The sequence below is a fragment of the Aspergillus brasiliensis genome, assembly GCF_001889945.1.
Source record: "Aspergillus brasiliensis CBS 101740 unplaced genomic scaffold ASPBRscaffold_8, whole genome shotgun sequence".
Classification (NCBI taxonomy): domain Eukaryota; kingdom Fungi; phylum Ascomycota; class Eurotiomycetes; order Eurotiales; family Aspergillaceae; genus Aspergillus; species Aspergillus brasiliensis.
In genome coordinates, this window is record NW_027137449.1 from 935,638 (window position 1) to 962,862 (window position 27,225).

The 27,225-nt window shown below is 49.6% G+C and overlaps 9 protein-coding genes across 9 annotated transcripts; 4 read left to right on the forward strand and 5 right to left on the reverse strand.

The window, feature by feature from the left end:
• Window positions 1–237: 237 nt before the first annotated feature.
• Window positions 238–4,392, forward strand: ASPBRDRAFT_627242 (PXA domain-containing protein). Its single transcript, XM_067628382.1, has 3 exons — window positions 238–848; window positions 921–1,722; window positions 3,444–4,392. The coding sequence occupies exons 1-3, from the start codon at window positions 329–331 to the stop codon at window positions 4,159–4,161; spliced, it is 2,040 nt and encodes a 679-aa protein (XP_067477843.1). The 5' UTR covers window positions 238–328; the 3' UTR covers window positions 4,162–4,392.
• A 734-nt stretch (window positions 4,393–5,126) lies between these two features.
• Window positions 5,127–5,751, reverse strand: ASPBRDRAFT_627382 (uncharacterized protein). Its single transcript, XM_067628383.1, has one exon. It carries the CDS (start codon window positions 5,531–5,533, stop codon window positions 5,213–5,215), a length of 321 nt encoding a protein of 106 aa, XP_067477844.1. The 5' UTR covers window positions 5,534–5,751; the 3' UTR covers window positions 5,127–5,212.
• On the reverse strand, window positions 5,510–7,923 carry ASPBRDRAFT_44814 (uncharacterized protein). Its single transcript, XM_067625273.1, has 3 exons — window positions 7,110–7,923; window positions 7,024–7,049; window positions 5,510–6,951 (listed from the first exon to the last, which is right to left on the reverse strand). The coding sequence occupies exons 1-3, from the start codon at window positions 7,612–7,614 to the stop codon at window positions 5,782–5,784; spliced, it is 1,701 nt and encodes a 566-aa protein (XP_067477845.1). The 5' UTR covers window positions 7,615–7,923; the 3' UTR covers window positions 5,510–5,781.
• Window positions 7,924–9,566: 1,643 nt separating this feature from the next.
• On the forward strand, window positions 9,567–10,424 carry ASPBRDRAFT_44815 (uncharacterized protein). Its single transcript, XM_067625274.1, has one exon. The coding sequence runs from the start codon at window positions 9,878–9,880 to the stop codon at window positions 10,358–10,360; it is 483 nt and encodes a 160-aa protein (XP_067477846.1). The 5' UTR covers window positions 9,567–9,877; the 3' UTR covers window positions 10,361–10,424.
• Window positions 10,425–10,537: 113 nt separating this feature from the next.
• Window positions 10,538–10,982, forward strand: ASPBRDRAFT_627693 (uncharacterized protein). The gene has a single exon (XM_067628385.1). The coding sequence runs from the start codon at window positions 10,715–10,717 to the stop codon at window positions 10,946–10,948; it is 234 nt and encodes a 77-aa protein (XP_067477847.1). The 5' UTR covers window positions 10,538–10,714; the 3' UTR covers window positions 10,949–10,982.
• A 6,412-nt stretch (window positions 10,983–17,394) lies between these two features.
• ASPBRDRAFT_180676 (GTP-binding protein RBG1) lies at window positions 17,395–19,336 on the reverse strand (the record flags this gene model as incomplete). Its single annotated transcript, XM_067619928.1, has 10 exons — window positions 19,137–19,336; window positions 19,002–19,022; window positions 18,895–18,937; window positions 18,755–18,832; window positions 18,660–18,696; window positions 18,532–18,602; window positions 18,139–18,476; window positions 17,723–18,079; window positions 17,534–17,654; window positions 17,395–17,486 (listed from the first exon to the last, which is right to left on the reverse strand). Exons 1-10 carry the CDS (start codon window positions 19,155–19,157, stop codon window positions 17,395–17,397), a joined length of 1,179 nt encoding a protein of 392 aa, XP_067477848.1. The 5' UTR covers window positions 19,158–19,336.
• On the forward strand, window positions 19,309–20,972 carry ASPBRDRAFT_44825 (putative cysteine dioxygenase Cdo1). The gene is made up of 5 exons (XM_067625275.1): window positions 19,309–20,038; window positions 20,134–20,205; window positions 20,282–20,419; window positions 20,520–20,577; window positions 20,651–20,972. The coding sequence occupies exons 1-5, from the start codon at window positions 19,778–19,780 to the stop codon at window positions 20,764–20,766; spliced, it is 645 nt and encodes a 214-aa protein (XP_067477849.1). The 5' UTR covers window positions 19,309–19,777; the 3' UTR covers window positions 20,767–20,972.
• Window positions 20,973–21,376: 404 nt separating this feature from the next.
• ASPBRDRAFT_31493 (glycogenin) lies at window positions 21,377–24,074 on the reverse strand (the record flags this gene model as incomplete). The annotated part of the gene is made up of 7 exons (XM_067622906.1): window positions 21,377–21,493; window positions 21,561–22,236; window positions 22,294–23,039; window positions 23,110–23,697; window positions 23,768–23,874; window positions 23,950–23,977; window positions 24,036–24,074. 7 exons carry the CDS (start codon window positions 24,072–24,074, stop codon window positions 21,377–21,379), a joined length of 2,301 nt encoding a protein of 766 aa, XP_067477850.1.
• A 978-nt stretch (window positions 24,075–25,052) lies between these two features.
• On the reverse strand, window positions 25,053–26,630 carry ASPBRDRAFT_56381 (alpha/beta fold hydrolase; the record flags this gene model as incomplete). The annotated part of the gene is made up of 3 exons (XM_067627554.1): window positions 25,053–25,865; window positions 25,921–26,390; window positions 26,477–26,630. The coding sequence occupies 3 exons, from the start codon at window positions 26,628–26,630 to the stop codon at window positions 25,053–25,055; spliced, it is 1,437 nt and encodes a 478-aa protein (XP_067477851.1).
• Window positions 26,631–27,225: the final 595 nt, after the last annotated feature.

Below are 27,225 nucleotides of genomic sequence, written 5' to 3' on the forward strand. Positions count from 1 at the left end.
AGGGGAAGTCGAGATGGCACCGAAAAGGCGATTGCGGGGATTGCTGGAAGATAAGAAAACCCCGTGTCGATAAGCCTTATCGGCGGGCACGGGTCCATTGCAGCCCTAAGCCCTACCTTCCTGATACGGTAGGGACAGAGCGTCATCCCTCCAAGTCCGTCGCAGTTGCCGCAGCTTGCTGCTCTTGCTGCTTCTCCTGCCTGATGGGATGTTCACCCGGAGTGCCTTTCTCTCCGACCACTTGATCCCTTGACTCTGCTCTGTACATACTAGTGATCAGATCGGTCTACTCGTTTCGCTCCCGTTCTGCCTGCTTTCCTGCGATGAGATGACCAGCGACCCTCTCCGCCCGGGCCTCCATCCGCTGTCGCATCTTAAAGCTGGCCCAACGACCTCCAGCTCGAAGTCGACGGCTGTGCCCTCGTCTTTGACTTTGCAGCCCTTTGCTCAAGCCCTGACGCGCCCGCAGCCAGTCAAACATGCTAGTCGAGAGGATCCGGCTAATGCGACGAGCGACAAGGCGACGATTGCTTTGATTCGACGCGTCCTATGCCCCCAATCTAACAACCATGGAGGTGCCACTACTCCTCAACCTCCGGAAGATCTGCTGCCTCCCCTTACGAGTTCGAATGAGGTAGATCGTCAGCTTTATGCGCTTATTGCCATTATCGTCAAGGAGTTTGTGTTCACCTGGTACTCAAAGATCACGTCGGATCAGGTGCTCGTGAGCGAACTCCTTCAGGTCATTGCACACTGCACCCGCGCTCTTGAGCAGAGACTGCGCGAAACCGATGTTGCGCAGCTGTTCCTTGACGAAATTCCTGCTCTAGTTGAGAGGCATATTACATGTAAGACCTTGCGTCTTGTCCGACGTCCTAGTGAGGAGTGCATAAGCTGACCGCGCCCTTGGACATTCATAGCATATAGACTAGCAAAGCAGCAGTCGGAATCGTCTTCGATATCTCCTCCGCTCCGCGAGCTTTACCATGCTCTGAATCCGCACCCAGGCCTCTCACCGGTTCCTGACCCATCGGATGCTCAAGCCGTTGCGCAGCAAGAAGAAAATGAATCAACCTATAGACAACTATTAGTCCACGGCGTACTAGCGGTGTTACTCCCCACGGAGGATTTGGAAAATGTTTCCCTGCGGACTCTGCTTGGCGACATCCTGGCCGATCTTGTGCTGGGCAATGCAGTGGCCGGGAAAATCAGCGAAGGATGGTTCTTGTGGGACAGTATCACGAAGGTGGTCGACAGGGTAGGGCGCAACGAACAGGAAGAGGATGCAGCGACTGCAACGATGCGTCAGCGATCGCGACTTCACAAGTACGGTCTTCTCTCCCAAGAAGCGTTCACAGAAGGTCATTCGTCGTCCCATGTTCAGGTGCCAGTCCCCGACTGGATCTGGCAAGCACTACAATATGCCTACACGATCTACGTGACTTTACGTTTCATTGTGATCGGCCTGTTTCGCGTTGCATCCGCACCTCCGGTTACTGTGTCCCTGACACCCTGCCCACCAACCAGCGACGCGGACGGACCTCCCTCGTGCGCAGTCTCCAAGAAGCGCCCGGTGTTGAACTACCGATTATATGGCATGGTCTCGCAAGTGATGGATGTACCGCAGCGGATGCCTTGGCTGGGTGGAATGCTCGCACTGACCCAGTATCTGATCCTGGCTGGTCCAGGTAGATTGGGTGATACGGATAGTGTCCTTGATAGGTGAGTCGCACATCCCGATTTGAATTTCCCAAACCCTCTCCCCCTCCATCATCAATCGCAAGCAATTTCCTACAGGCCACGGATGGCCGTTGGATTCAGATGGGTGTTTCGAAGCGCGAGACGGCGCGACCCTAAAGGGCATGTGGTCTCTCAACTGTGGAGAAGCGGTACGGTTGGATCTCCGAACCATGATCTACGCAGGCGGCGGCGGCGGCCAGTGTGTTTGCGAGGGCGATGGTCAGAGAGATTGCTGGAGCGAGCCGTGGTCGACAAGCAAGCCATTGGAGTAAAGACGGCGGGCCAGCAAGAGCATGCAGGTGGGATGCGCATTGCGCGCATGCTGCAACGATCACTTGATCGGCTGGTGGATGGCAGCCTCTCGAATTTCATTCGTCCAGCCCCTGGCCGTCCGGTCATTACCGACTGTGACCGGCGCGTACTGTTTTATTACCAGACGTGTACCGTCCGTTACGTGACACCCGGCCCTCGCCTGGCTTGCCAGTTCTGCAGAACATCAATTTCCGTTGATTAACTGCTCGTTGGGCGGGCGGGCTGGCTGGCTGGCTGGCTGGCTGTGTCTCTGAGGAGAGGGGAGCTTTGACATCCTCTGGTCATGCCATCCGGGACTGGGGTGCCTTCGGACATACCGAGATACTATACTTTTTCTAATTTGCTCTTCCGTTGGACCTCTGCTGCCGTCTGTCAATGGGTCTGTCTGTCAATTTGTGCCGTGGGCTGGCCCGGCCCTTCCGTCCCGTCCAGCTCCAGCTCTTTTTTTTTTTTCTCTTTTGTGCCGTGCACAACCTGGTCGGAGGGGCAGTCAAACAAAGCTCGCGGTTTCGATCGCACAAAGATTCAGAGGGAGGGGAACCCAAAGCGAACAAAAAAAGCAATTTTTTCGCACTACCGGCTAGTCGACTACCTCCTTCGAAGTTAAATCGAGCGAAGATTGCCTTCCCCTGCCCCTGGAAAAATGGGCGTAGTCGAGGTCCTGGCCTACGGACTGACGCTAATGGGCCTTCAAAATGAATCACGACGATCAGGCACCTATTGGTTGAGCGAAACGGTTTTATGACTTGGGGATTTGCATGGATAGGGCGAAATCTCGTCCTGCTCTCTATTTTCGAACCAATCAGTCCCCTAGCTCGCCCCCATTTCTTTCTTCTGAGATGGAATCCCGGCCATGACTCGCCGGGGCCCTATGGTGCGTTCAGACGACAGACACGCTACCGGAGGGGGCCCAGGTTGGGCTTCCCCCGAACAACGCCTGAATCGTCATATTTTTCTGCTCCGTCGCTGGACGGATGAACGAATCCGAGGCGCTTATGCTCTCCGTCCACGACCTTGTCGTCATCTTCACCACTGGCAGCATCTTCATTCGCACCAATGGCTGGCCCAAGCTCCTGTACTGCCCCCCTAGCCAAGCAGATCCCTCTTCTAGTTCCACTGGACTTGCTCACTTTATCGGAGTGTGACCGTCATTATTATCCTGATGGGGCAAACCGCTTCTCCACAGTCTGAGATTCTGTCAAATGTCAACTGTTACCTCGGGGCTATCGCGGACCTCCCCGTGTGATTTGATTATCGAGCTCCTTCTGTTTCCCTTTCGGGGTGACTACCTTACCTTGAACCTAATCATCGTTTTTTTCCACTTCATTTTCATTGTTCTTTTTTATTCTATTTTATTTTTTTTCTCACGTCTTTTCTTCTTGCTCCACTAGGTTCCTTCACGAGATCATCCGCGATCATGTCCTGACCCCCGCCCTTTTCCCAAACCTGCTTCTTGCGACTAGGGCCGCGCTCTTTCCTTTGAATGCCCGGCCAGCGTCCAAAGCGGCAGATGGTCGCACCGCGGCTTCGGCGCCGCAGCTGTCCGTGCAGCCTCCAACATCTCCTATGGCGAAAGGGTCTGTTAACGACGCCGCTGGCGCAAGTGACGCTTGCAGTAGCGTTTCTTCGTCTGGTGTCTCCGCGACAGCGCCCTTATCGCCGGATCCGCGGCCTTCCACGCCCGACGTCGCTTCTATCAAGCGACGCTGTGCGGCCAGCATTCTCTCCCGGCTTCCTCGCCCAATCGCACGTCGTTTCTTCGGTGTCCCGTCTGCTCCTATCGAGCACAACCCGCCGTTCCGACGCCCAGGGCAACTGAATAGCTCCGACGAACCTGAATCGCCCTGGCTCGACTCTCCTCAGGCATCGTCGACTGTCTCACCCGCAGATTGCGGTCACGAGGAGTCACTTTTACTCGCTGCCGTTGAGGAGGTTCTCGACCTCTTTGCCGATGATTATTGCAATAAGCATTTAATATATTCCATCATAGAAGCCATCTTCGCAAAGCTCCTTCCGGAGTTGTCTGAGCGCAGCATCGCCGAGCTAATGGAGGACAGGGGGGTACCCCTGGTCTCGAAATTGACTCCACCTACCCATGCGGGCTCATAGACGGCGTACAGTGTACGCGGAGTAGTGGTTGCTCGCTACATCGAGATCTTCCTCCCCCCTAGGATTATAATGTTAATGATACCAATATCGTATAAGGACCCCTTTTCGTTCTGGCCATTTCTTTGTCGCACTTGCGTAGGCAAGTAGTGCCAAAAGCCACTCAGTTGAGCGGTATGTAAGACTCCATCACCACGTGCCCAGGGGTGGTGGCTTTTGGTGGCAATCAGGGCGTGTCACAAGAAAAAAACGGTGGGCCCAAAAGTAAGCAGTTTCTTTAGCTCAACTCTCTTGCATGCCCCAGAATACAGGCGTTGCAAAAAGGTATTTTGTTTTCCTTTTTGTCGACCCCGCCAATGGCATACCCCTAAAGGCGTCACGTAGTAGTAGTAGTAGTGGTAGTCATACACCAATGGGTATCACCCAAAAAAGAGCGACAGCATAGTAGATAGTAGTAGTAATAGTATGATACGTAATGGTTACAAACACATGCCGGCATGGACAGGCAGGCAGGTCACGTACCAAGATGGTACTAACCTAACCAACAGGGAGGGACAGAGTAAATGCCAGCCTGCCTGGGGGTTAAAACGTCAAAAAAGAAACGAGGCAAACCTGCAGAAGAGTCAACGAATGACAAGGCCTCCCGATCCAGGCGTGCCAGTGGTGGGAGGAGGGGGGGGGGGGGGGTGCCCCCGGTTGCTGGCAGGCCGGAGAGGACCTGCCAGGGTCCCTTATGGATGGGTATCTTATCTGTCGAATCAGGCCGGCCCACTCTCCCCAGGGACAGCGCACAAAGGACCGGGGGGAGTAGGATCAAACAAGCTATTAGTTGGTGAGAATAGCGCAGCATGCGGTGTGAAAATAATAAAAACACATGTGTAATCACTTAAGCAAGGACAAATGAGAACGGAGAGAAAGAGAGGAAAAAGAGAAGCCACAGTCAGTCTGGAAACCGTATGATCATGGGTCTTCCTGGTTGTTTGCCAGTGAGTTTATCCCGACTGGCAGCCCTATCAACGCACATCAGGTTAATGCACAAGGATCCCAACGATGTTCAGTGAACAGAGGTAAGCAAGGAAAGGCAATCACAAATTGGTGACAGAAATGCAGATGCAGATAATTCCGCGCGAGCGGGTAAGTTCTGGAGAATATGCTCGTCTCGAGACAAAAGTATATGAGCCAAAATAGTAAAAATGACATTAAACAAACATCCCAAGACCGTGTTCCATGATGACACTCCTCTCAACACCATAAGTTCTTGCGAACAGTACCAAGCACCTGTGTTTCCTTCCTTCCCTTGAGACCGGATATTTGAGGTTGCCCTCGCGCGGTGTATCACCAACAAAAGAGATTTTTTCTTCAGGGCCGCGTGCATATTGCAGAGCCACTGACTGGCGGAGAATTGTTCGATCTGGCATGAAAATGCAATGTTAATTAAAGCAGAAGACCGCCCGGCAAAAACAATCGTGTGTGGTATAATAAGTAAAAAGGGGAGGAAAAAAAACAATAGAGAAACACCAAAGGGAATTATTAGGACAATATGCCATGGGATAGCAATCACATGTAGTCACTACACGTATATGATGCCATGGTTCGGGAGCTCAGCTAGCAAATAAAGACCGTCTAGCCAAGGCTGTGGATGCTTCTCTTCCGGTTCAATTGTGGTGAATCGTCGTGTTCGTCAATTCGAGTGAGCCCCCCTGGAAGCGTCACTTGCTGTGCCTTGGCGAGTTCAAGCCTTTCCATCAATTTCCCAATTGTCATGTAATCATCTGCTCCAAGTCCTGAAGGCTGCTGTTTGAAGTAGTTCATCACAAGTTCTAGTGCTTTCCTAGCTTCATCCTGGGTTGGCGAACCCGGGGAGCTAACCGGGGACACAGTGTTAGACTTTGAAAACAACGGGGGATATATGGACTTGGCTTTGAACTCCGGGTTACTCCGATTGCGTTTGATTGTATTCGCAGACGTATCAAGCGCCGGGAGAATTTTCTGATCGTGATGTTCGTCAGGGAAAGGTTGATGTTCTGAGATTGAGAGCGACTGCCGCAGCGCGGCCTTTGTCGATTGCTCAGAGTTGTCATCAGTGGAGATAAAACTCGGGTCAGATGAACTGAGCGGAAATGTTTGGCTGCGGGGTCTGGTGGAATTACCATCCGTGGATGAACCAAGGGACTGGCTAGTAGGAGTGAATGGACTTTCTGTCACGAAAGTGGATGTCGGGCTGGTGACTCCAGCAGAGTAAGAGCACGTTGTGTCCAGCGAGGTAGTGCTCTTGGTATGCCCGTGCTGATAGTCACTTGCAATCTCTGCAAGGCTCTGAACGAGTTCGCCCCTAATGTTCTCATTGCTCTGGACTGGCGATAACGGTAATGGAGACAGGAAGCCTGTGGGGGATGTGGGCGAGAGTAAGGTGGGCGATTGGACTGCGGACGCCAGGGCTGAATCGATACTTAAACAAGTAGGGCTGTCCGATTCGCTCTTTGTGCTCCAGGAGCCCTTGCGATTCCTTGCACCCATCAGGTTATACTTGCGTTTAAATTTCTCCAGCCAACTTGTACTTAGCACCTTCTCCTTGCCGTCTGAACTGCCACAAGTACTAGCAAAGAATAGTGCTTTCTCGCGTATCATCTCATCATTCAACGGAAAACCCTGTTTCTGGTAGTTCCGTGCCCAGTTAGACAAAGCCTTCTCGATATCTGGGACTCTTCCTTTGGCGCGCTTGATAGGAGATCGACTGCCATCGTCCGGGTTAAGATACTTCTCCTTCTGGCGCAAAACCTTGGAAACAGTACTTCAAACAAAGAATAAGGCAAATTAGACGAGGTCTCTAGGTGGCCGGGAATTTTATAAAGGATGACTTTACCTTCTCTCGACTCCAAATAAAGCTACAAGTCTCACTCGTTAGTCTGAAGACTCTTCCTCAGGGGGATGAGAGAACGCTTTACCTCCAATATCTGTTTGCTTTGCTGTCTTATTCTCCTCGTGATAAAGACACATCCGCCGACGGTCTTCATCCGTGAGAGTTCTGCGTGGCGTCGGGTTGCTATTCGATTTCCCGCTGGACGACTTGCCCGAGGATGATTTGCCGGTCGTCGACTTGCCAGTAGATGCCTTGCTGATGGATGCCTTGCGAGGGACTGCTGGAATAGTTGGCACCGGGGCAAGTGTGGGTGGTGCCTGCATTATGGGTACAGCCGGCATACCCGGTTCTGGGAACGGCCCTTGATTTGAAAGCATACTAGGCCAGGAACTCGGGGGTGGAGGCATGGCTATTGGCATTGTCTCATAAGGCGGAGGGATGTCGACGCCATAGGACGGGTCTAGTGGTACGACGCCATATCCAAATGCTTGATAATCCAGCGTTGGAGATTGCTCGGAGGGACTGAATCCACCTATATCAAGCCAGGAAGTCTGCGCAAAATCATGATCTTGCGCATGGCTGCTCTCCGTGTCCATGGCTGGTGAGCTAGCTCCAAGCGTGGTGGTCGTATGTGGAGGATAAGAGGCTATGAGGGGTAGTGATATCACAATTGCTGTGAGTGGGTGGTGATGGTTGCACCGAAGTCAGTGCCCGACGAGGACGGTCTATCGGCGCACTATAGAGATTATAAAGACCAAGATTGGGTGGATTGGGAATCGATAGGCGGGTGGAATAAGCAAAGAAAGATGATGTCCAGTAACGACGGACAGCTTAAGGCCAAGACAAGGTAGGCACACGCATGTTCGAGCTTGAACGGATGATAGACGGGGGGGGGGGGGGGGAGGATGGTGCGATTTCGGAAGCTGAGGCGCACGCATGCATCAACCTGGAGCGGATGGAAAGCGAAGATCCTCGGGGGTAAATCTCCTTCACGCTCGTAGTTCGGAAAGGTTCCCTGAGTAGCGCATACCAGACACCTGCAGTAGGCTTGGAGTTTGTCTTTTTTTTGTAAAAGGGAAAAGACGGAAAAATGGAGAGGCGGGTCGTCTTATGGGGAGGGGGTGAAGGGAGCGCGGCGGGTGGGTAAAGCCTGGAGTTTAAAAAAGGGACAGGCCAGGACGCCGGCACAGGGACGATCAGGGAAGGAAGAGAATCAATTGGAGAAGGAAGCCACGACCAGGAGATGGAGGTAAAAGGTAATGGTAATGTCCGGGAGGTACGTCAATTCACGGACAAAACTAGGCGGAGAAGGCCAGTAAGTAGTAGTAGTAGTAGATGTAGTAGGTATGGAAGGTAAAGCAAGTAGCAAGTAGTAGATATAGTAATACCCAAATGGATGTAGTAGGTTTGTGCAGTACTGCTACCAACTAAGGGGAATGTACCTGGAGCGTATTTGTGGTATACTTACTCCTACTGCTTCAGGGTTTAGCTGGTAGATCAGTCGGTATCCCCCGTACAGTTAACCTTACTGGGGATTATTAGTACTAGTATTCCGTTGGTAGTGAATGGCTCTAAGTAACCTGCTTTCCTGTTCTGCATGGGCCGATGAGAATCGATACAGATAGATAGGACCTCCTCCAAGATACTAAGTACTAAGTTACGGAGATACATCGAAGGGCTGGATCCGACCGATTTGAGGAGGAGACCTCCTGGTTCGTTGATACCTAAGCCTATCAGATCTATCCAAGGAGATTTTTACGGACAGCCAGACACGAGGCCGCCGCCGACGATGCGATACATCCAGATTTCCAGATAGCGAGAATCTGGAGCCGTGAGAGAAAAAGGGAAGGGCAAGAGGGAAAAAAAAAAAAAGAAAAGAAAAGAAATAAAATATAATATAATATAATAATATGAAATGAAATGTAAAAATGCAAAATAAAAAAGACGCAGGTCTTGCACGACGATTGGGCCGCGAAATCGAATAGTAATTCACAGTAAAGGCAGGCACGCTAAACCCCAACCAGGTGATGGGTGGGGGAACTGCCGCTGATTGGCAGGGATCTAGATTGACCAGCAGGGATCTGCTTTTGGGTCCAAATACCACTAAAGGCGCATGGTAAGGCCTCGTACCACATCGGGTCAGCATCCTGTATGGTGCATGACGGCTCGTATCGTGGTTGCGAATCGTCCGTTCCTAGCAATCAGGCAAAGTAAGTAGCAGCAGGCGTCCCGGCCTTGACAGGATGACATGATGATGGAGGTGGTCTTTTTCTTCCACCGCAGAGATTTTTCCTTTTCCTCTTGATGTTACACTGGCGGTCAAACCAATCATCGTTGGCCTAGCGTAGTATATACCTGGTTAGTCGAGATCACTTAGATGGCATTGGGTAGAGACCGTACCCGATCCCGAGTGGAGCAGCAGGAGATGCCGTACTATAATATCGTTGATAATTCGAATAGGGTATTTGAACGGTGGGTTAAAGGGATTGATCAACTTGGAGAATGGACACAATTTAACCATATAGCTTTTCTTTTTTTTTCTTTTTTTCTTTTTTTTTTTGTCTATGTCTTCTTTCTTTATATGAGTTGCCTTTCTTTTTTCCAAGTTTAACTAGTAGAGTTCGTTTCATCGTGTGTCGGTCTATCTACCTACCTGATATTACTTTCTTATTATCATTTAGGGTGGAAGGAGGAGAATCTGCTATCCTTTTATTTTTCTTTCCATTCATTGTTGGCTTGTCTCGCCTCTACTCAAATTGTTCACATGAATCTTGCGCATTTATGTTCCTTTCATTCTATAAAACGGTCATCCTCGAAGCAATATCCCGCATGTGGATAGAAGGGAGATGTGAGTGGCCCATGCACCATCAAAGAGCTGAGGTGATCGGCCTCGGACAAAAGTTATGGACGATTGAGAGGAACCCTCGAGGGCAAACCAAGGTTCAATTGACGGAACGGGGAACGGATCGAAAAACCGCTGAACCTAAATGCCCGCATGACATGCTTGCGGACAAAGAAAGAACTTCGAAACTATACTGGAATGTCGCTCATGATCAAGCGGCGGAATCCCAACGGTCTCCTCCTACTGGAGTTGCTCCCATGGTCGATAAGTGGGAATTCTCAATCCTCAGCACTGACCGGTCCTTGTGGTCTTGTGGCGTTAACCCAATGTCAGATCTGACTGAAGAAGGTGGAGACAAAGGGGAGGAGGTGGTCGCATCAGATGAGGGGAAGGTCACCAGAATGTACAAGTACAGGCCATTAGGAAATAGTGGCTCTGGGAGCGCGGAAAAAGAAAGACGGAAAATAAAACAAAGTAATAATGAAATCAGAATAAAATAGAGTCATCCAGGATAAATTAAAAGGATAATGACAAAACGGAAAAAAAAAAAAAAAGAAAGGGGGAAAAAAACGAAAAGACAGAAACATGGACAACGGTAAAAAGCGGTCGATCTTTCAGGGAGACTTAAGGCGATGAGGCCTGAGTGGTGCAGCTGCAGTTGAGTTAGACTGCCACTTTCGGATGTAGTTTCTGTTACCTTACTGGTACTAGGGAGGCTGTCAGAATATGATTCCGACGCCGAGTTTCCGTCCATGGCATAATAAACTTCATCGTGGACTCCGTATATTTCCCTCGCTCTCCTAGTAGTGCTTAGTGTAGCCCGGCTGAATAATGATTATTCGATCATACTAGTTATGTATGGTTTTTATTTTCTTTTCTTTTCCCTTCTTTGGCTGACAGTGATTCGGACCTGCTCGCCAATCATCGACGTCCATGGTGGCAGCCAGTCACCAGCGAGTAAATGCGATCTGCATAGTACTTTGTCACGAGAAAATACCGCCAGAAGATTATATGGGCGAATGAGAAGCGGCAGATCGATTTCAATTTATTTTGTCTGCCATGCTAACATGGGGTTTGACCAGGGTTGAAATCCAGGCTCCCCCTATCAGAGAGTGCACAGACCGGATAGTTCTAGTCAAGGAGAGTCGGTTCCTTTTTAGCACGACTGGAAGTTCAAACCAGCATGAGGCCCAAGAGCTAGGACCCCACGGTCCACCTGGGACCCGCTGCGGTCCACTCCGGGCCGACAACCTAAGTAAGCAATGCAAATCGTCGGACAGGTTGCACCCAGAGAGAAAGGCATGAGTGGGCTGAGAAGGGGCAGTAGTGAGTGTTCTGGAAGCAATACAGAGGCAAAGAAAATTCTTGAGGTATGGGAATAGCGGAAAGTTGGATTGAAATCAGGCACGGGGAGGTTTCCGTTGTGCGAGTAACGAAGGGGATGGATTAGGCGGATGAGAGTTTCGACGCATTGGGCCATGCTTACCTACCCGCCTTGAACGTGAAGATAGTGATCGGCCATTGATCATTCGAGGGTAAAACTCTTCCTAGGTCCGGTGTAACTTTCTGTCCACTGCGAATCATTGCAAGCTTTTAGCCCTACTTGTTCTGACTCCCTGGGAGTCGGAGTCGGAGTCGGTCGGTTGGAATTAACTTCCTGTCAAAGTGCGCCCCCTCTCCTCCCCCTCAATTGTCCGCAAAAATAGCATATCTCATCAAACAGCACAATCTGGCCAGGTACTGATTAGGGAAAGGGGTAGAAGAGGTACTGCAATGGATTTCGACTGTCTTGCTGTGCGACTTGGGTGCCCTGAGCGGAACGCGACAGGTCTCCATGCAAGTGCAGCCTTACTGGGGCTTCAATAGTGCCCAAATAGTACTAGGGGCTAAGAGTTCCCCGTATTCTGTCTTTTGGTACCAGACGTTATGTAAGTACGTATGCTGTACCATTCGGGTATGTGAGACTGATCTGGATTCATTTCATGTTGCATCTTCCGTTGCCAATTCGCCCCGCTTGAGTGGATGGCCACGAGGCTGCTGTCGTGAGTCAGGTACTAAGTGATTGTATGTGATACATTCCCTGGTCAGGCGATTCTTAACTACCCCGTCTCGGTGTGATGTATATGAAAACAAATTAAAACGACGAGGGAATAAAAGCATTGTTGCATAAGCAGGAATCCATAACTAGCACTAAAATGATAAAGTTAGACGTATCATCAAGAGAAAAGTATACAATGGAACAATGAGGGTGGAATCTGAAGGAAGCTGATTTGATTGCAAGCAATGCTCATTAAGACAACGGATATTGTTACCATGAAGCTATCTGTTTCGAAGGCCGTTACCACCTTCCGTGCGAGCAGCACAGCCGAATGTCCAACAGCTGATCTGCTTGTATCGGCGAACCAGAGAAGCCGGTTATTTGGAATTTAGCAGACGATACCACATAAAGTATAATCCAGTGTGCACTTTCTATGTGGATGACTGATGTATACGAATGAGGATTACACACTCACACTATACGCACAAATTTTCTTGACTCACTTCTGCCTAGTCGGTCCGGTTCTCAAGATGTTGCGATTCGTCCTCCCCTCCAAAGGCACGAACGGGAAAGAAACTAGTTGAGGATAGAAGAAAATATCGCACCAGAAGCATTAAGGTCATAGTAGAGGCCAGCAGTTGCTAATGACGGCGCTTAGAGCAGCAACTCTTACTGGCTGGTTTTCAATGATCCGCTTCGCGACAGGGCCTCGCATGGACCAGGGTATGTATGTATGTAGTAGATAGAGGAGACAGTCGGAAAGGGGAATGGCCGGGGACGGGCCGGGGTGCGACGACAGGCACCGAATGAGGCACCATTTCATGGTAGCCTTACCGGTTTACCAGGCCAATGATAGAGATCTGTCAGGTACACAAGCCATTGCAGGAGTCAAGGGAGCTTCTACTGGATTCGTTTATTCCAATGTAGCATGTCCCAGGTACATGCAGTATGCACCGCTGTGCCACAGTTCTACCTTGTTAATTACCACCGTAGCCGCCCATGGTGGGATTCGAGGAGAGGGGTGGTTCGTCTTTAACGGAACACTTCCGAGTCCGATGAATGCCCAAATGTCTCAGCGAGTATGACATCACAAAAGAGGGACAAGTTGAACCCATGAATCACTAGCGGACAATGGCGGGCGTCTGCTGGACTGTGTAGCGGTGGGATCAGAGAGGAGATCTGAGGCCTACATCGGAGTGGAGATTGGCGTGTTCAGTTCAGTTCGCGCCTGCCTGACCAGATCCTAGAGTCCGAAACAGGTAATACACCACCTACCCATCTTCATGTCTTCAGATCACCACTATGAACATTCCCTGACCTTTACAATTACTCTCTCCGCTTCAAGCGCTTCACCCAACGTTATCGATCAAACAACCCTCGATATCGCCGTGGGGCTTCCTTTGAGTGTTGACCAGCGCAAGCCACCACGGCTGTATTGGCTATGGTGATGACCGAGGATACCGCGTTATCCAAGGCAAAATTGCTTCCCGGGAGAAAGAAAAGAGACTTGCTTGGACTGGATGGTCGTGAAGAGAAATGGCGTAACAAGAAAGCTCATTTGTGCGAGGCCGTTTCGCATCGTGATATACCCGGCAAATAAGGTGAGACGGGCGGAGAAAGAAAAGCACTCAGATGCAATGCAGCCTCCACTTCCTAGTGGGAATCAACGTCCCTCGGACGGTGCACTTTCGGTCATCTGATGAGCAAAAATTCGTCTGGGTTATGGAGAACTGAGAATTGGGAATCACGGGGACCAGGGGAGATTTCAGCCATAACGCTTGGCACGGCCTTCTTCAGACTTCCATTCGGCCTGTCAATCGAGGCTGTGTCGCCGAAGAGCAGATCTCAACATCAGGAGACAATGTATTCTCGTGAGTGACCAGGGTGCAAAAATGACTCTGCTATCGGATGCATTATAAATCATTCGCCCGATCATTATTCGTCATTCAACCATTCATCTAATTTTCTGGACATAGTCGGGGTTGCGAAAGGCACCCCATCACTGCAAGAGGTTATCTGCTGAAATGATCATCATCAGCCATGCTAAGCTGCTCCACTTGGCTGACGTTCCCTGTCCGCTTGCTTTCCAGCCTGTTTAGCGTCTCCAGCTCGGGCTTGTCCTCCCTAAATTCGTTCCTAGTCTTGCCCCTCCTTCCCACAATTTCCTGCTGCGGTCTCACTATCTTCCCCCCCCATCGCTACCAAGTTTTGTATACAATCTAGCCCCGTTCACCCTGTCCTCCCCACCCAGTCCGCCGCAATCAAAAAGCAGTCGTGCATAAACTAACAGCAACGGTGACTCGCCCATCATATGCAATTGGGCGCAGACTTTTAAGCAAGGCGCAGGACAAGCTCCGCTTCGCAGGATTAGTAATACCGAAGGGGAATTCCCGGATCTTATAGGACTTGAGGTCCTGTTATGTGCAGGGAACTATTGCCGCCCGTCATGACAGCTTCCTCCATCCCGCTCGCCCGCGCAGACCGCTTCTTGAGAGATGGTCAGTAGCCATGCACAGGGTACTCTATACTCCGAGGAAAACTTCCAACCTGCATTATCGACGGGACCGCCGGCTATCAAGAGCCTCGCCTGAAGCCGGTCATTGGTCCAGGGAGGGGTCGATGAGAGGGGAGATGTTCGGCAAGATGAGCGAAGGGAAATTAAGAGACCAGCTCAGTAGCTCAGTAGCTAGTCAGTTAGATAGTAGATTATCGCTGGGTGCGAGTTTGAGAGGGAGTGGGTTGCAATTTGTGAACGAACACTAGGCAAGCAAGTAAATTGATCGAGCCATTCTCATCCGAAGTTGAACGATTAGTTACTGTGTTTACGGTCGATTTAGGATTTACACGAAAGTTCATAGCCATAAGCTCACCATTATTTCCGAGGAACCACCAGTGCTGATGGAATAGGATAAGGTCGCGAGAACCAAGAGAATTCTTTAAACCACTGACGCCATGGACTCGATAGTTAGTACGGAGTAGTATCTAGACGATGGCTAATGATTGACCGATTACGCCGCCTCTCTCACTACTTACTTACTATCTAGTATTTACTAGATAGTACGAAGTACGTAGTACATACTGGTATTACCCCCGCTCTTCTGGTACAGTACGGTCATGACAGGTACGTCACCCCAATACATGAGAAAATAAATGAAAGACTCGGCTGAAGGGGGCAGACCGCATTCTTTTTAACTAGTAAGTAGTTAGTCCGTTATTACTCTGTACTGAGTAGTTACTTATCCCTGCTTGGTGGCCTATCGAGGTGCTCCTCACAAGTACCCCAGACCCTGTCCGCATCTGCAGGCGCAGCCATTAGCTGCAGAAGGTCAGGTACTACTCCCACCATCCACTACTACCGTCCCAGAGAGGCGTTTCTACGGAGTAGAATGCTAAGTTAGTTGAGCATGGCATTACTTAGTATCCCGCATTAATTGATTTTATTATCACAGAATTACTACAGCATCGATAAACTAAACATCAAGTATGTTAGAGAAGACTGATTGATCTGGCAATGGCACGGAATAGTACTGAGCCCGGCTATTTCCCCCTCATTTCACTAGTCAGTTATGTCTCTTTCTTTATGACTCAGTTACTGACTAGTAGTAGTAACTACGTCCGGAGGCGTTCTGTCTTGGCCCTTCGACTCCTCCATTCGTGTAAATGGAGCCTTCGTTTAAACCGAACGAAACAAAATAGCCTCGATTCTCCATCGTGATTGGACCTGGCTCCTGAGTGCTAAAATTGGTTCGCGAACGGTAAGAATAGCATCGTAGATACTTACGTAGCCAAGTCAGTCAGAATTAATTTTAGGATATTGCTTATTACATATCTACCTATTTCATATGTCTGAGAATCTTAATAGCTACTGACTACATAATAACTACCCTGCTTTGCGATGGACGTGCACATCGCATCATCATCAATCATAACGCATGCCAGGGCCAGACCAAATCAGAGCAGATCCCCAATTGGGAGTTCTTCCTTTATTTTCTCGCCTCGCATAAGATCGATCTCAGTACAGCAGTAGAAGCAATGCTTAAATGTGTTCAGTCCATCTATCTACATACGTATACTCCGTACAGTGCAGGTGATGATCAGATTGAGCACGGGGATCATGGACAGTGCGTATATACTAGAAACACTGATGCGCATTGACTCTCAACTATCTTGCATCCATCCATCCATCTATCTATACATCCATCCTGAATTAGAGCTCCTCTTTCCCGTCCCCATAATTGACTCCATTGAGCAAAGCAGTAGGAGGAAATTGGGAAGACAAGAGGAGGGAATAAAAATTGAAATGATAATCAATAAAAAAGAAAAGAGGGACATGCGCTGTGATTCTTGCTTTTTCTTCGCTATTCTTGCTTGCTTGCTTGCTCACTAGCTAACTAACTACTAAACTAGTAGTAAAAAAAAAGCACAGGCCTGGGTTCGGCTGGTCCAAGCGATGTGGATGTGGATGTGGTGGCCAACCTCGAACCTAAATTGTAAGATATTACTACTACTAATAGACAGACACATTGCGCCTGGACCAGGATGGAAGGAAGGAAGGAAGGAGCCTAGGGAGCGGTCAATCAAAATCAAAACCAAAATCAAATCACATCAGTCAGTTAAAGAAGGAGCTGAAAAGTAAGTACGGAGTACGTCGTAGTAGTAGTAAGCGAGCAAATCCCTCCGCACGGAACTACGACTAGTGGTTCGAGAGTTACTCGATTGATCTGTGTGCGCATGAAAGGAAAGTATGTGTACGGAAGTAGCTTTTAGTTCAGATTGGTTCTACGACTTGTAAATGCTAGTCTGGGCCTTTTGATCTAGAACATCCCCGATCTTCTCTCGTCTTTTGCTCGTCTCTTTTTCTCGGATCGAGTCACCCGGCTTCGACCACCATCCACCAAGGATGAATGGGTCAAAGGAATGCTCCAATAATAAGAAATAAGAAAAGAAAAGATGAAACCAAAGAAAAAATAAAAGAAAATGTAAAAACGGCAGGACTACTTAAGTACCGCTGATCCAGGAGAACAGATTGAGGAGACGAAAAAGAAAAAAAGAAAATAGTACCCTATTCCAGCCCTTTTTCAGCGTTCGTAACAGAAACTCCCTGCCTCCAAAGCCGCTTTTGTATTTTTTAATCCTCCTTCGCCTTCCAGATAGAGGATCGCGCATCATACACAAATTCGAGTAGTAGTAGATAGAAGAGAAGCAATCCAATCCATACTGACTCAATGATGTTCATCCAGGCTTCCGTCTTCCAGACGAGTAATCGTGCTGGAAAAACCAGGGCGGCGTTCGCCAGCTTCTTCTTGCTGCCCGTGCGCACCTCGTCATTCCCCAATCACAATCCTTATGGTATCTCACGGAATTATGTCACAAGGGCCGGGCCTCTTGGACCTGATACTTGGCGAAGCTGTCCCAACACCGCTACCGATTTCGATTCCCTCTCGAGTACGATTTCGATTCGCCATAGCTCTCGCCCCGTTCATAAGAGCGGATCCTTCAAGGATTGGATTCGCGCTCCAGTAAAGACTCATTTACCGCTTGACAATCGACACTGCAGTTCACACCCCCGCTGGTTAGCCCTGGAGATCCTAATGATCGCTTGTTTGAGGATGAAAGCTAAAGAAGAGGTACGAACCGATATCTTCGTCTGCCAGCTCGTGTGACAGACCAACACGCTGCGGCTGGTGCTTCACAGAGCGACCATACACGATAGCGTGCTTGAACTGGTCCTTGATCGTCCGGTGGATAGAATTACACTGATTGCGCGTCAGCGGATCCCGTCTAACAAGGGTGATCGGACCTGCCGAGGTAAAGGGAGCCTTACGAAATCCTCGACCGTGCAAGCATGCGACCTCAGCACCACGGGGGCCGTGTAATCGGGGGCCTTTCCTTTAGGCTTGGTGTAAATGCGCCGGAGGTTCAGCTTCTCCCACATCATTTCCAAAAGTTCGTCGATGTTCCAGCCATGCTCGGAACTGATCGGGCAAGCGTTAGGTATCCGGTACAGCAAGTCCAATTCCTCAATCGTAATAGCATCAATCTTGTTCAAGGCATAGACAACGGGGATGTAAGCCCGACTCTTAGCTTCAAGGACATCAATAAGGTCATCAATCGTCGCGTCACATCTAATGGAAATATCTGCCGAAGAGATCTTGTACTCGCTCATGACAGCTTTGATTTCCTAAAGATGCAAGTCAGCCGGAGCGCACAAGAACGTGCTCTGTTTTCGAGAAAACCCACGTCGTGATCAATATGCGTCAAAGGAACGGTGCTTGTGATGGCAATACCACCCTTGTCCTTCTTCTTAAATGTGATGTTGGGCGGCTGCTTGTTGATTCGAATACCGAAGCCCTCCAATTCGTTCTCGATGACCTTCTTGTCGACTAGCGGCTTGTTGACGTCGAGCACGATGAAAATGAGATGGCAGGTCTTGGCCACTGCAATGACCTGTCGACCACGACCTTTACCATCTTTGGCACCTTGAATAATACCAGGAAGATCGAGAATCTGAATCTTAGCACCGTTGTACATCACTTGACCGGGGACAGTCGTCAAAGTCGTGAACTCATAAGCAGCAGCTGTACAAAGCACCATTAGCACCATGTCGTTGGCCGGGACTCGCCTGCAACGAACCTTCGGAATGCTGGCCAGTCAATCTGCTCATCAAAGTACTCTTTCCGACGGACGGGAAACCAATGAAACCACTGCTCAAGAGTCAGTATATGATCCGCACTTCCCCCGTGACTTGTTTGGCGACATACACACTAGCAACACCGGTACGGGCGACATCGAAGCCAGCTAACAACCAATAGTCAATAACCGACACTTTCATCAGACACAGTCAGTCTCCACTTACCACCACCGCCGCCACCACCACCGCCAGTCGGAGTCAACAGCTCTCGCTTCAGCTTAGCAAGCTTGGCCTTCAACTGTCCTGCACAATACCATCAGCTCTGTCTGCTTTCGAACCAACTCCGAAACCCAGTTATCCCATACCCAAGTGATAGGCCGTCGCCTTGTTCTTCTGAGTCCGAGCCATCTGGATAACCGATCAGTATACGAATTCCGGCGCAAGATAGTTTTAGCGGGCATTCGGCGCGAACCTCGTCCTCGACTTGTTTGATCTACATTTGTACACACAAAGACAGTCAGCATAATTCAGTCTGTTATTATAGCTTTCAATATGAACAGTAAAAACAAATAGGAAAAAAACAATAGTGGCGGGCTATCCAACCAACCTTCTCCACGGTTGTCGACATTTTGGCGGATTTATACGAGTTTCACCCCTCGCACAAGGTACAAAAAGAGACTATGCAAGACAAAGGAAAAAAAATCAAAGAAATCTAATTTGCAGGCTTTCTGCCCTAGCGATTGAAACCCTTTCCAACGGTGTCGTGGTGAAAACCTGAACGGAAACGCTCGCGGTATGTCAGTCGCAATGGTGGAGATACAATCTTTGAAATTGTGGCCGCCACTTCATTTGTCCGTTTGCTTCGTCACATGGCGGGGAGGTTGCCTCAGGCAGGGTGATTCAGGCATCAAATTCACGCTTATCGGCGATTGTGGCGAGAGCTTTTCCTTCCGCCGGGATCGGGGATCATCCCACATATCCACCACCACTCAGTTTACGACATTATACATTGACTGGAGACTCGTATTGTTAATGGCTGCCATGGATGCTGCGTGACATATCTTCATCTGCTGGAGGCCATAAGATCAATTGGTCTGCGCAAAGACACAGTATCGCAATACTTGCACTCTGTCTACCACCATCTATACTTCCTTCCGAATCCTCCGATAACCGAACTCATCTAGATACAACAGCCAAGGAAAAGCACAGAAGCATTATTCTTTATAAGATCAAAGACTTATAATCAGCATGCCATACATCAACTCAGACACCTCTTCCAAACCTGGTTTCTTCTCTAGCAATGGGTTCGAGAACCTCGTCCAAGATCTAAGTGACGCTCTGGGTCCGAGCTCGGGTCTAGATTCCGATGACATTGATCCAATGGACATCCTGCGCTTAATGGAACAGTATGATTCGGACCCAGATGAATGGCTCCCCTTTGCGCTGGGGGATTCTAAGAAGAACTATACAAGAAACCTCATCGACGAGGGCAATGGCAAGAGCAATCTGGTGGGTTTCTCGTACATTGCTTCCGGTCTTCTTTCAGACATACAGTCATATAAAGGGCAGAAGCCACATAACAGATCTATACTGACATGGTCAAGCTCATTCTAGTGTGGAGCCCCGGAAAGGGAAGCGCAATACATGACCACGCTAATGCACACTGCGTTATGAAAGTACTTTGCCATGTCCTCCATGAAATACGTTGGTTGCAACACAAAGCTAACTACGAATTTCATTCATCCGATGCAGATCCTCAAAGGTTCTTTAAAAGAAACCCTCTACGCATGGCCAGATCAAGGCAAACTTCAAAATGGAGAATCGTCTCCACCGCAAATCAAAAAGGAGACCATATACGATGAGAATCAGGTTACGTACATGTCCGACAAGGTTCGTCTGATACTTCCTGTTCCTTGACTAACTTAGTACTGGATTATATCACTTGGTGTGGGATATAGCTAATACATGAGCCACCTCGCGTGTCTCACAGCTGGGCCTTCATCGAATCTCGAATCCGGATCCTAACAATTATGCCGTGTCGTTGCATTGTAGGTCCCGCCATTATACCATCATGATTACTATAGGTGTGATGACATGCTAACATATCAAACAATTGAAAAGTATATACGCCTCCTAACGCAGCAACGCACGGCTTCTCCATCTTCGACGATAAGACTGGCAAGGCCTGTCATATCAAGACATCGCATGTTTATTCGGTTCGGGGGAAGCGGTGTTGAATTGAGTAATTGTCCTTCCTTATTTTTATACCATCCCTGCTTATTCTTAGCCTGATGATTGTTCTGTATGGTGTCTTGTCGCTCGATGTACTTCTACTGTTTTGATCGAGGATGCATGTAAATATTTTTAGAAGGTTGAGAGTTGCTGACTAGAAGCGAGAGCGCGCAAAACTCTCATAACACATTCATAGCTCTTTTCATTCGCTCAAACCACATTATTAATAAACATAGAATAAACAGTCATCAACTCAGTCTTGGACAGGGCAGGTCAACCTCACAATGATGCGCTCCTAATGTATGGCATAGTAACAGTTTGTATCCGCAAAATGAAACAACACAGCAAGTGGATGCATATGCATGTGGTCAATAAGATACTGTACAATGCCAGACAAGGTATAGAAGGGACAAAACGAAAGTAACAAAGATAACAATGCTCAAATAGTGCATACAAAAAAACAAGAAGAGATGCGAAAGAAAGACAGCCAGCTAAGAATATAAGTGTAGTACTCGCATTGCCGTCAAAGAGGGCGAAAAGAAAAAGGGAAAAAGGATCAAGGCTCAAGATAACGCATTTCACACATATCGTACGTAACTCATGACTGTGACTCCCTTAAGAATGGCCAGAAGCAGCCGATGAGCGCATCAAGAGCCGCTCAAATAGCAAACCTGGATTTTCCAACACTTCGGACTGACGTCGACGAAGGTCCTCGAGGCCGACTGTAGGGTTCTGTAAATCTCCAATATAAGTACGTCGCTCGAAGGAGGTGCAAAAAGATATCAACCGTGATACCCACCCAGTCCTCCTGGTTCGGCACACCGTGTGCGGGCGGAAGTAGGCCTGTGTCGGAGTCTTCTTCACCTGGAATAGGGGGCTTTCTGTGAATAGGCGCTGGGGTTACGGGAAGGCTAGGTCGTTCTTGCTCGGTGGGGAAGTCTGTCACCCGTGCATTGTTGGACCAGTTGAAGTTGTATCTTTCTTGACCAGATACGAGGCTCTGTCCTGTGCTGGATGGGCCGCCTGTGAGCACCTGCACCCTGCCTTTGCGGCCTTGCTGTATGGACTGAATGTATCTTTGGATCTCCGGGATCTCATCCCAAGCATTAGACCGCGAGTAAGTGTCCCAGGATTCGGTTGGCTCTTCGGATGTCCAGGACGTCACTCGAGAATCGGGCGACGGGCCAGACTCGTCTTCCGTGCTTTCAATGAATGATCTTGGAAGAGTAAATGTAGTCGAGCTCTGGTCGTCTTCCGGAAACACGCGTGTCGGTCTAGGTGCATGACTCTCCCAGGGGAATACCTGAGCGAGCTTTTCGGGCTCCGGCTTGGTGCTAGGGACTTCATAGTACATGTTCTTGGGTGCTTCCGGGTAGGATTGTGGTGGCTGAAAAAGCTGCTCATCCTGCGACATGGCGTAGGTCTTCTTCTCCAAAGCGATCCCTTCCGGCTTCGTATTCAATGGCGGTGGTTCCCTGAAGTTGTCAGCAAGCAGTATTGTGGGGGGGGTTGTTGTTGTTGCAATAGCTTACTTAGAGGCATCCCATTCTGCCTTTGGTGGCTCAAACGTAGTCTGTACTTCAGGTTTTGGAGATGGTGGTGCAGGTGTCTGCTCCTCTGGTACATTGACTGGCTCGGTAGGCTGTTGATGGTATTCATGCTGGACATTTTGTGACTGTGGGGGGGCTGTTTGTATATTTGATGGCACGTTGGGTTCATGTGCATGCCATTGCGGCTCGCTATGAGCTACAAACGATGTCTCGCCTGATTGAGGGTGTATGTATGCTGTGACGTGCTCTTCCCCACGCACATATCGCGGAACAGCACTTATGATCGGTGCTTGTACACTCTCGACCGCATGCTGTTCCTGTCGTCGCTCGTGCTCAGTGGGTGGTCCTGAGCCTGCTACAGGCGTAAATTCAGAAGCCGGGGCTGCCACACTCTGTTGGGGATGCGCTTGGTAGATTTCATGGGATTGGTGCATCTGAGGAGCTTCGTGCGCGACTGGTGTAGAGTAGGTTGGTGTCGATGTTGGTGGCTGAGCTTGCTGAGCTGGCTGGAAAGGCGCGAAATCCTGGTGAGATATTTGCTGATGTTCTTGGGGGTGCTGGTATTGCGCTTGTGGCGACGGTTCGACGTGTCTTTCATGAGTTTGGAACACATGCTCCGTATATGCCCTGTGTGGCTGCTGCTGGACATCATCGTGGGGTCCCCTAGACAATTCCTGGCGTGGGTTCTCCACCTGAATAGTAGGCACAGCCTTAGGTGGTTGAATTGGCTGCTGATATCATTAGTTTACAAGCTTTATGTGAAGAGTCTTCAATTGCGCGTATAACGCTAGCACTCACCGGCACAACAGAGCGATAATGCCTATCATAGACAGCCCACCATCTTCCCAGCAACTGATTATATGGAGATTGAATTGGGTCCACCTGTCTCGCCATATTCCAGGGCTTTTGAGCACCGATAAAATGAATCATGCTGATCGTACTCTGGAAATGCTTGTAGGCGGGGATGTACTGGTAGTTCGCACTGGGAGTGCAATTGTACGAAAAGCTCAGTCTGTGCCAATCGCGAAAGTGCATGTTCAAAAGCCCCTGGTCAGCGCCATCGAAGCTGATACCTCGTTCTGCCAATGCTTTGAGAGCAAGGTAATCCTGTAAATTAGGACGAAGCACCATAACACCGCTGTTGAAGCAATCCGGCCAGCCTACGTCTGGAACGGCTGCGAAATCCACCTCCAACTCTAGAAGCTCATCGGGCGCTCTGAGGGCGACCACATCACAATCAATGTATACTATGCGCTTGTACTGTGTTTGACGCCAGAGCTCGATCTTTGTGAAGGTTGCGATCAAGTCCGGCCGATCCATGAGCCAGAGGTTCGCTGGAGTAATGTTTGTCAGAGGGTGCACGGGTACTAGTTCATCATATACAGCCTACGGCATGCTAGTCAGTGATGGCACAGTGAGGTTGACATTCTCTCGCGTGAATGAAGTATGCGCGTACCTGGAGTTCCTGGATTGTCGCTGGCTGTAAGCTATCCGGGGTGAATAGAGCAACCAGCTTAGCTTGGGAGCCATTGTCCCGGAGAGAATGAGCAAGAACGGTGGCGCCTATCGAGTGGATGAAAGCATGATCAGAGAGAGTGCTCCGGGACACCGGTCAGACGTTCGAAGGGACATGCATACCTGGGAGATAGTGATCACTCAATAGAAGCTGTCGGGACCAATTAGTAGCTGGCAACGTGATCACGGGATGAGGAGGCGGAACATACAGTGCAGTAAACGGCACTTCCTGCACTTCCTGGAACCATTGCGGCGGGAGGTGAACCGCGCGATCCACAAGACCACCAGCTACAAGAAGGGACGTGATGCAAAGAAACAACAAAAAGAAGAATAAAACAAACGAATGTGAGGTGCAACGCAGACGAGAAGGAAAGTTGGAGGAGAAGGCAGGATGGAGAGCTAGTCGAGGTACTGGAGCTAGTCGACTGACCCCCAAATTACTACTGATTTCCCCCCTCACTCGCAGGTGACGTTTGGAGCTAAACCCCGCCCGCCAGCATAATCAGCAAACCAAAGCCCGTCCGAGCTGTGAACACTGAACAGTGCCTTGGGAGGCTGGGGAGTCAAGATCTGGATGGACCCAGATTTATTGTTTCGCTGGATTTTACAAACACCACATGACACTGAATGGAATTGCTCCTATTGCTGGATGATGGGCAATGAAAAGGGTAGCTCGTTCGTGGCTCGGAACTTACTCTCTGGGGGGGAAGAAAAGTCAATGCGCGCGCACTGGCTGGGGATGGTCTGAGGCCGAACCAAAGGAGCCAAACGCCAGGGATTAAATTAGTGGTGAGGAGCGGCAGAGCTCAACTGCATCAGGCCGCGTCCCCGTGCCACCAACGCTTGCTTCTCCCGGCCGTTTATTCACCGGGTGTCAGGGGAGATGCACGTTGCGTTGCGAATCAGAAAAAATAACTTCCGTCTATTTGAAAAGGAAGGAAAGAAGCTGTGGAATTCCGATTGCAGACCAGCCTAGAAGCCAGACCGACAGCCAACCTCCCCGATTGCCCCTTGCATGTCCGCACTCTTTAATTCCCCTTTCTGAGTGCGCCGATAGCGGTCTCGGCGCGGAAACAAGAAACCGTGTACCTGGCTATGTGTACCCTGCTGCACCTGCTGGGCCAGTCTCGGCCAAAAACATTCACGACCACTAAGGAAGAAAGAACTAAGTCAAGGAGGGTTCCTGAAATAGCAATTCAAGTAAACAACAACACGGTCGGATCAGTTCACTTCCGAAGAGTGACTGCAGCCGTTGGATAGCAAGCCTTGATAACAGCCCCGATATCCTCCTTCTCGCCCTTGACAGCCCACTCAACCGCCTTTTCCAAAGCCACCTGACTCTCCCGTTCCAACGGAGTGAAGTGGCCCGAGAGAGGAAGCTCGACCAACTGACTGTCGGCGACAAGATAATCTGCGAGGCCATCCAAGCAAATCTGCGGCTCTAAGGCAATGTCTCCCTTGCCCCAAACGATGGTCGCACAAGCTTTCAGCGCCCCCTTGGGTCCATCATCAAACAGTCCAGCCCCGCTGCTGGCACGACGGATACCGCTACCGCTCGCGATGCTGTGCAAGGCAGTAATCGTCTCAACAGATTTGTCCCAACGCACGACAGCAGTTCCATCTCTGTAATAACAGGCCATATGTTGAAAGCTCGACGGGGCGCGCTCATTCTTCAGTGACTCGGGATATTGCTCGCCATCAGCGGTCTCAGTCCTGGATTCTGCAACTGAGGGACCCAAGGAGCTAGCAAAACACTCCGCAGCATCCTGTGCAGTGTATTCCCGCTTTCCGAAGGAGCCCCTGTGAATGAGTTTCAGAAAGGAATAGTTTCCACCTCTTCCCAGATACCGAACAAGAAACATGGGCAGCTGCATGGCGAAGATGTACTTGGACTTCCGAAGCTGCCGAAACACCGGGCTCATAGTCGCAAATGCCTTGAAAATCATCGAGCGTGATTGGATCGGCGAGCGCCAGGCCGTCTTCAGCATTTTAAGAGATGCAGCTAGCAGACGACTAATGTTGGACGAGGCAAGTCGAGGCTAACTTCATTAGCACAACTAAAAACACCCTCGTAGAAGCTCTGCAAGAACGTACCAACGGCCCATTACTCAAGATAAACCGATCCGCCAACTGAGGAGCCTCAGCCGCAAGTCGCATAGAAACAACACAACCCCAGTCATGCGCGACAACAACCAGCTTCTTCTGGCGCATACCGGCCTCCGTATCCACACCATATTTGGCTCTGATCGCAATGATAAACTCCGTCAGACTCTCAAGCACGTTAGTAGCCGAGTAATCAGCCAAGCTATCAGTCCCACCATAGCCAGGCATATCAACCGCAATGAGTGTTGCAGACTCCTGAAGAGACTCCGAGCTCAGGACATTCCGCCAGATGGCCCAGCTATCCGGGAAACCATGGATGAAAACAACGACAGGCTTATCCTGATCTAACGAGGCTCCCTTATCATTGCAGACGTAGTGAAACTTGAACCCATTTCGCAGGGTAAGTATATGATGAGAAAAGCCCGCCCAATCCTTAGACAAATCCCAGAACTTGTTGCGCGCTGGAAATTTGACCAGATGTCATCAGCTTGATGCTCCCCCGCACACTCACAGTATAGCACATAAACAAAGAAAAGGATAAGCATACCGATCTTCAACTCCAACTCCTCTTTCTCCGTAGTCGGCTTGAAGAAATACCCCAACTTCACAGCGACAAGGCCATAAAACAGCAGTCCACAAAACCCATACGTCAGAATCACAGCCGACTTAAGCTTTCCAAACAACCAAGCTGTTGGCGTCATGATGCATACATGCACGTGTGTGTATCTAACCCCATGCAGATGCGGAAAAGTCGAGCAAACAATCAGAAAAACAGCTAGTACCACTATAGTAGTACTACTACTGGTCTTCGATACTGATCAGGAGCGAAGCCTGACGACTGAAGGAACTGAACTGAAAAAGGGAAACAAAGAAACCGAGGGAAAAAAGCGAGCTGACGAGGAAGCCAGCCAAAATTTATAGAATATGAGCAACTTAAGCAACTTAATCAAAAGATCCACCTGACGGAACTAGTCCGAGTTGAGGGTAGTAGTTAGATACTAGTAGAGACGGGAAAAAAAGGGAAGGATTGTAGTGGAGGGGGAAAAGCAGTTCTTGGCTGGGTGAGCAAGCATAATGGTGTGTTAGTGTGTGTTTGAAGATTTGATGGTCTACTAAGTGGGTGCTATCTAGCATTAATGGGGCAAACTCCGAGAACTGGAAGAGGTCTCCGCCACCCTCTCTCCTATTCTTTGGAACGGCCATAAAGGAGTCTGGGAGGAAGAGACGAGGACTGGGGCCGATGACCTAATACCCGCTCAGATGGGACCCGCAGCATGTGAAACGGGGGCCACAGTT

What these genes read in the sequence shown, in the direction of transcription:
- ASPBRDRAFT_44814 (XM_067625273.1), bottom strand. Translation starts at nt 7,614, where the DNA reads ATGGACACGGAGAGCAGCCATGCGCAAGATCATGATTTTGCGCAGACT. An exon ending in GACAGCAAAGCAAACAGATA is followed by an intron (nt 7,050 to 7,109) that starts TTGGAGGTAAAG and finishes AACGAGTGAGAC; the next exon opens with TTGTAGCTTTATTTGGAGTC. An exon ending in CTTTATTTGGAGTCGAGAGA is followed by an intron (nt 6,952 to 7,023) that starts AGGTAAAGTCAT and finishes TTCTTTGTTTGA; the next exon opens with AGTACTGTTTCCAAGGTTTT.
- ASPBRDRAFT_627693 (XM_067628385.1), top strand. Translation starts at nt 10,715, where the DNA reads ATGTATGGTTTTTATTTTCTTTTCTTTTCCCTTCTTTGGCTGACAGTG.
- ASPBRDRAFT_44825 (XM_067625275.1), top strand. Translation starts at nt 19,778, where the DNA reads ATGCCATACATCAACTCAGACACCTCTTCCAAACCTGGTTTCTTCTCT. An exon ending in ATGCACACTGCGTTATGAAA is followed by an intron (nt 20,206 to 20,281) that starts GTACTTTGCCAT and finishes CATCCGATGCAG; the next exon opens with ATCCTCAAAGGTTCTTTAAA. An exon ending in TTATGCCGTGTCGTTGCATT is followed by an intron (nt 20,578 to 20,650) that starts GTAGGTCCCGCC and finishes ACAATTGAAAAG; the next exon opens with TATATACGCCTCCTAACGCA.
- ASPBRDRAFT_627242 (XM_067628382.1), top strand. Translation starts at nt 329, where the DNA reads ATGACCAGCGACCCTCTCCGCCCGGGCCTCCATCCGCTGTCGCATCTT. An exon ending in AGTTGAGAGGCATATTACAT is followed by an intron (nt 849 to 920) that starts GTAAGACCTTGC and finishes GGACATTCATAG; the next exon opens with CATATAGACTAGCAAAGCAG. An exon ending in ACGGATAGTGTCCTTGATAG is followed by an intron (nt 1,723 to 3,443) that starts GTGAGTCGCACA and finishes TTGCTCCACTAG; the next exon opens with GTTCCTTCACGAGATCATCC.
- ASPBRDRAFT_627382 (XM_067628383.1), bottom strand. Translation starts at nt 5,533, where the DNA reads ATGCACGCGGCCCTGAAGAAAAAATCTCTTTTGTTGGTGATACACCGC.
- ASPBRDRAFT_44815 (XM_067625274.1), top strand. Translation starts at nt 9,878, where the DNA reads ATGCACCATCAAAGAGCTGAGGTGATCGGCCTCGGACAAAAGTTATGG.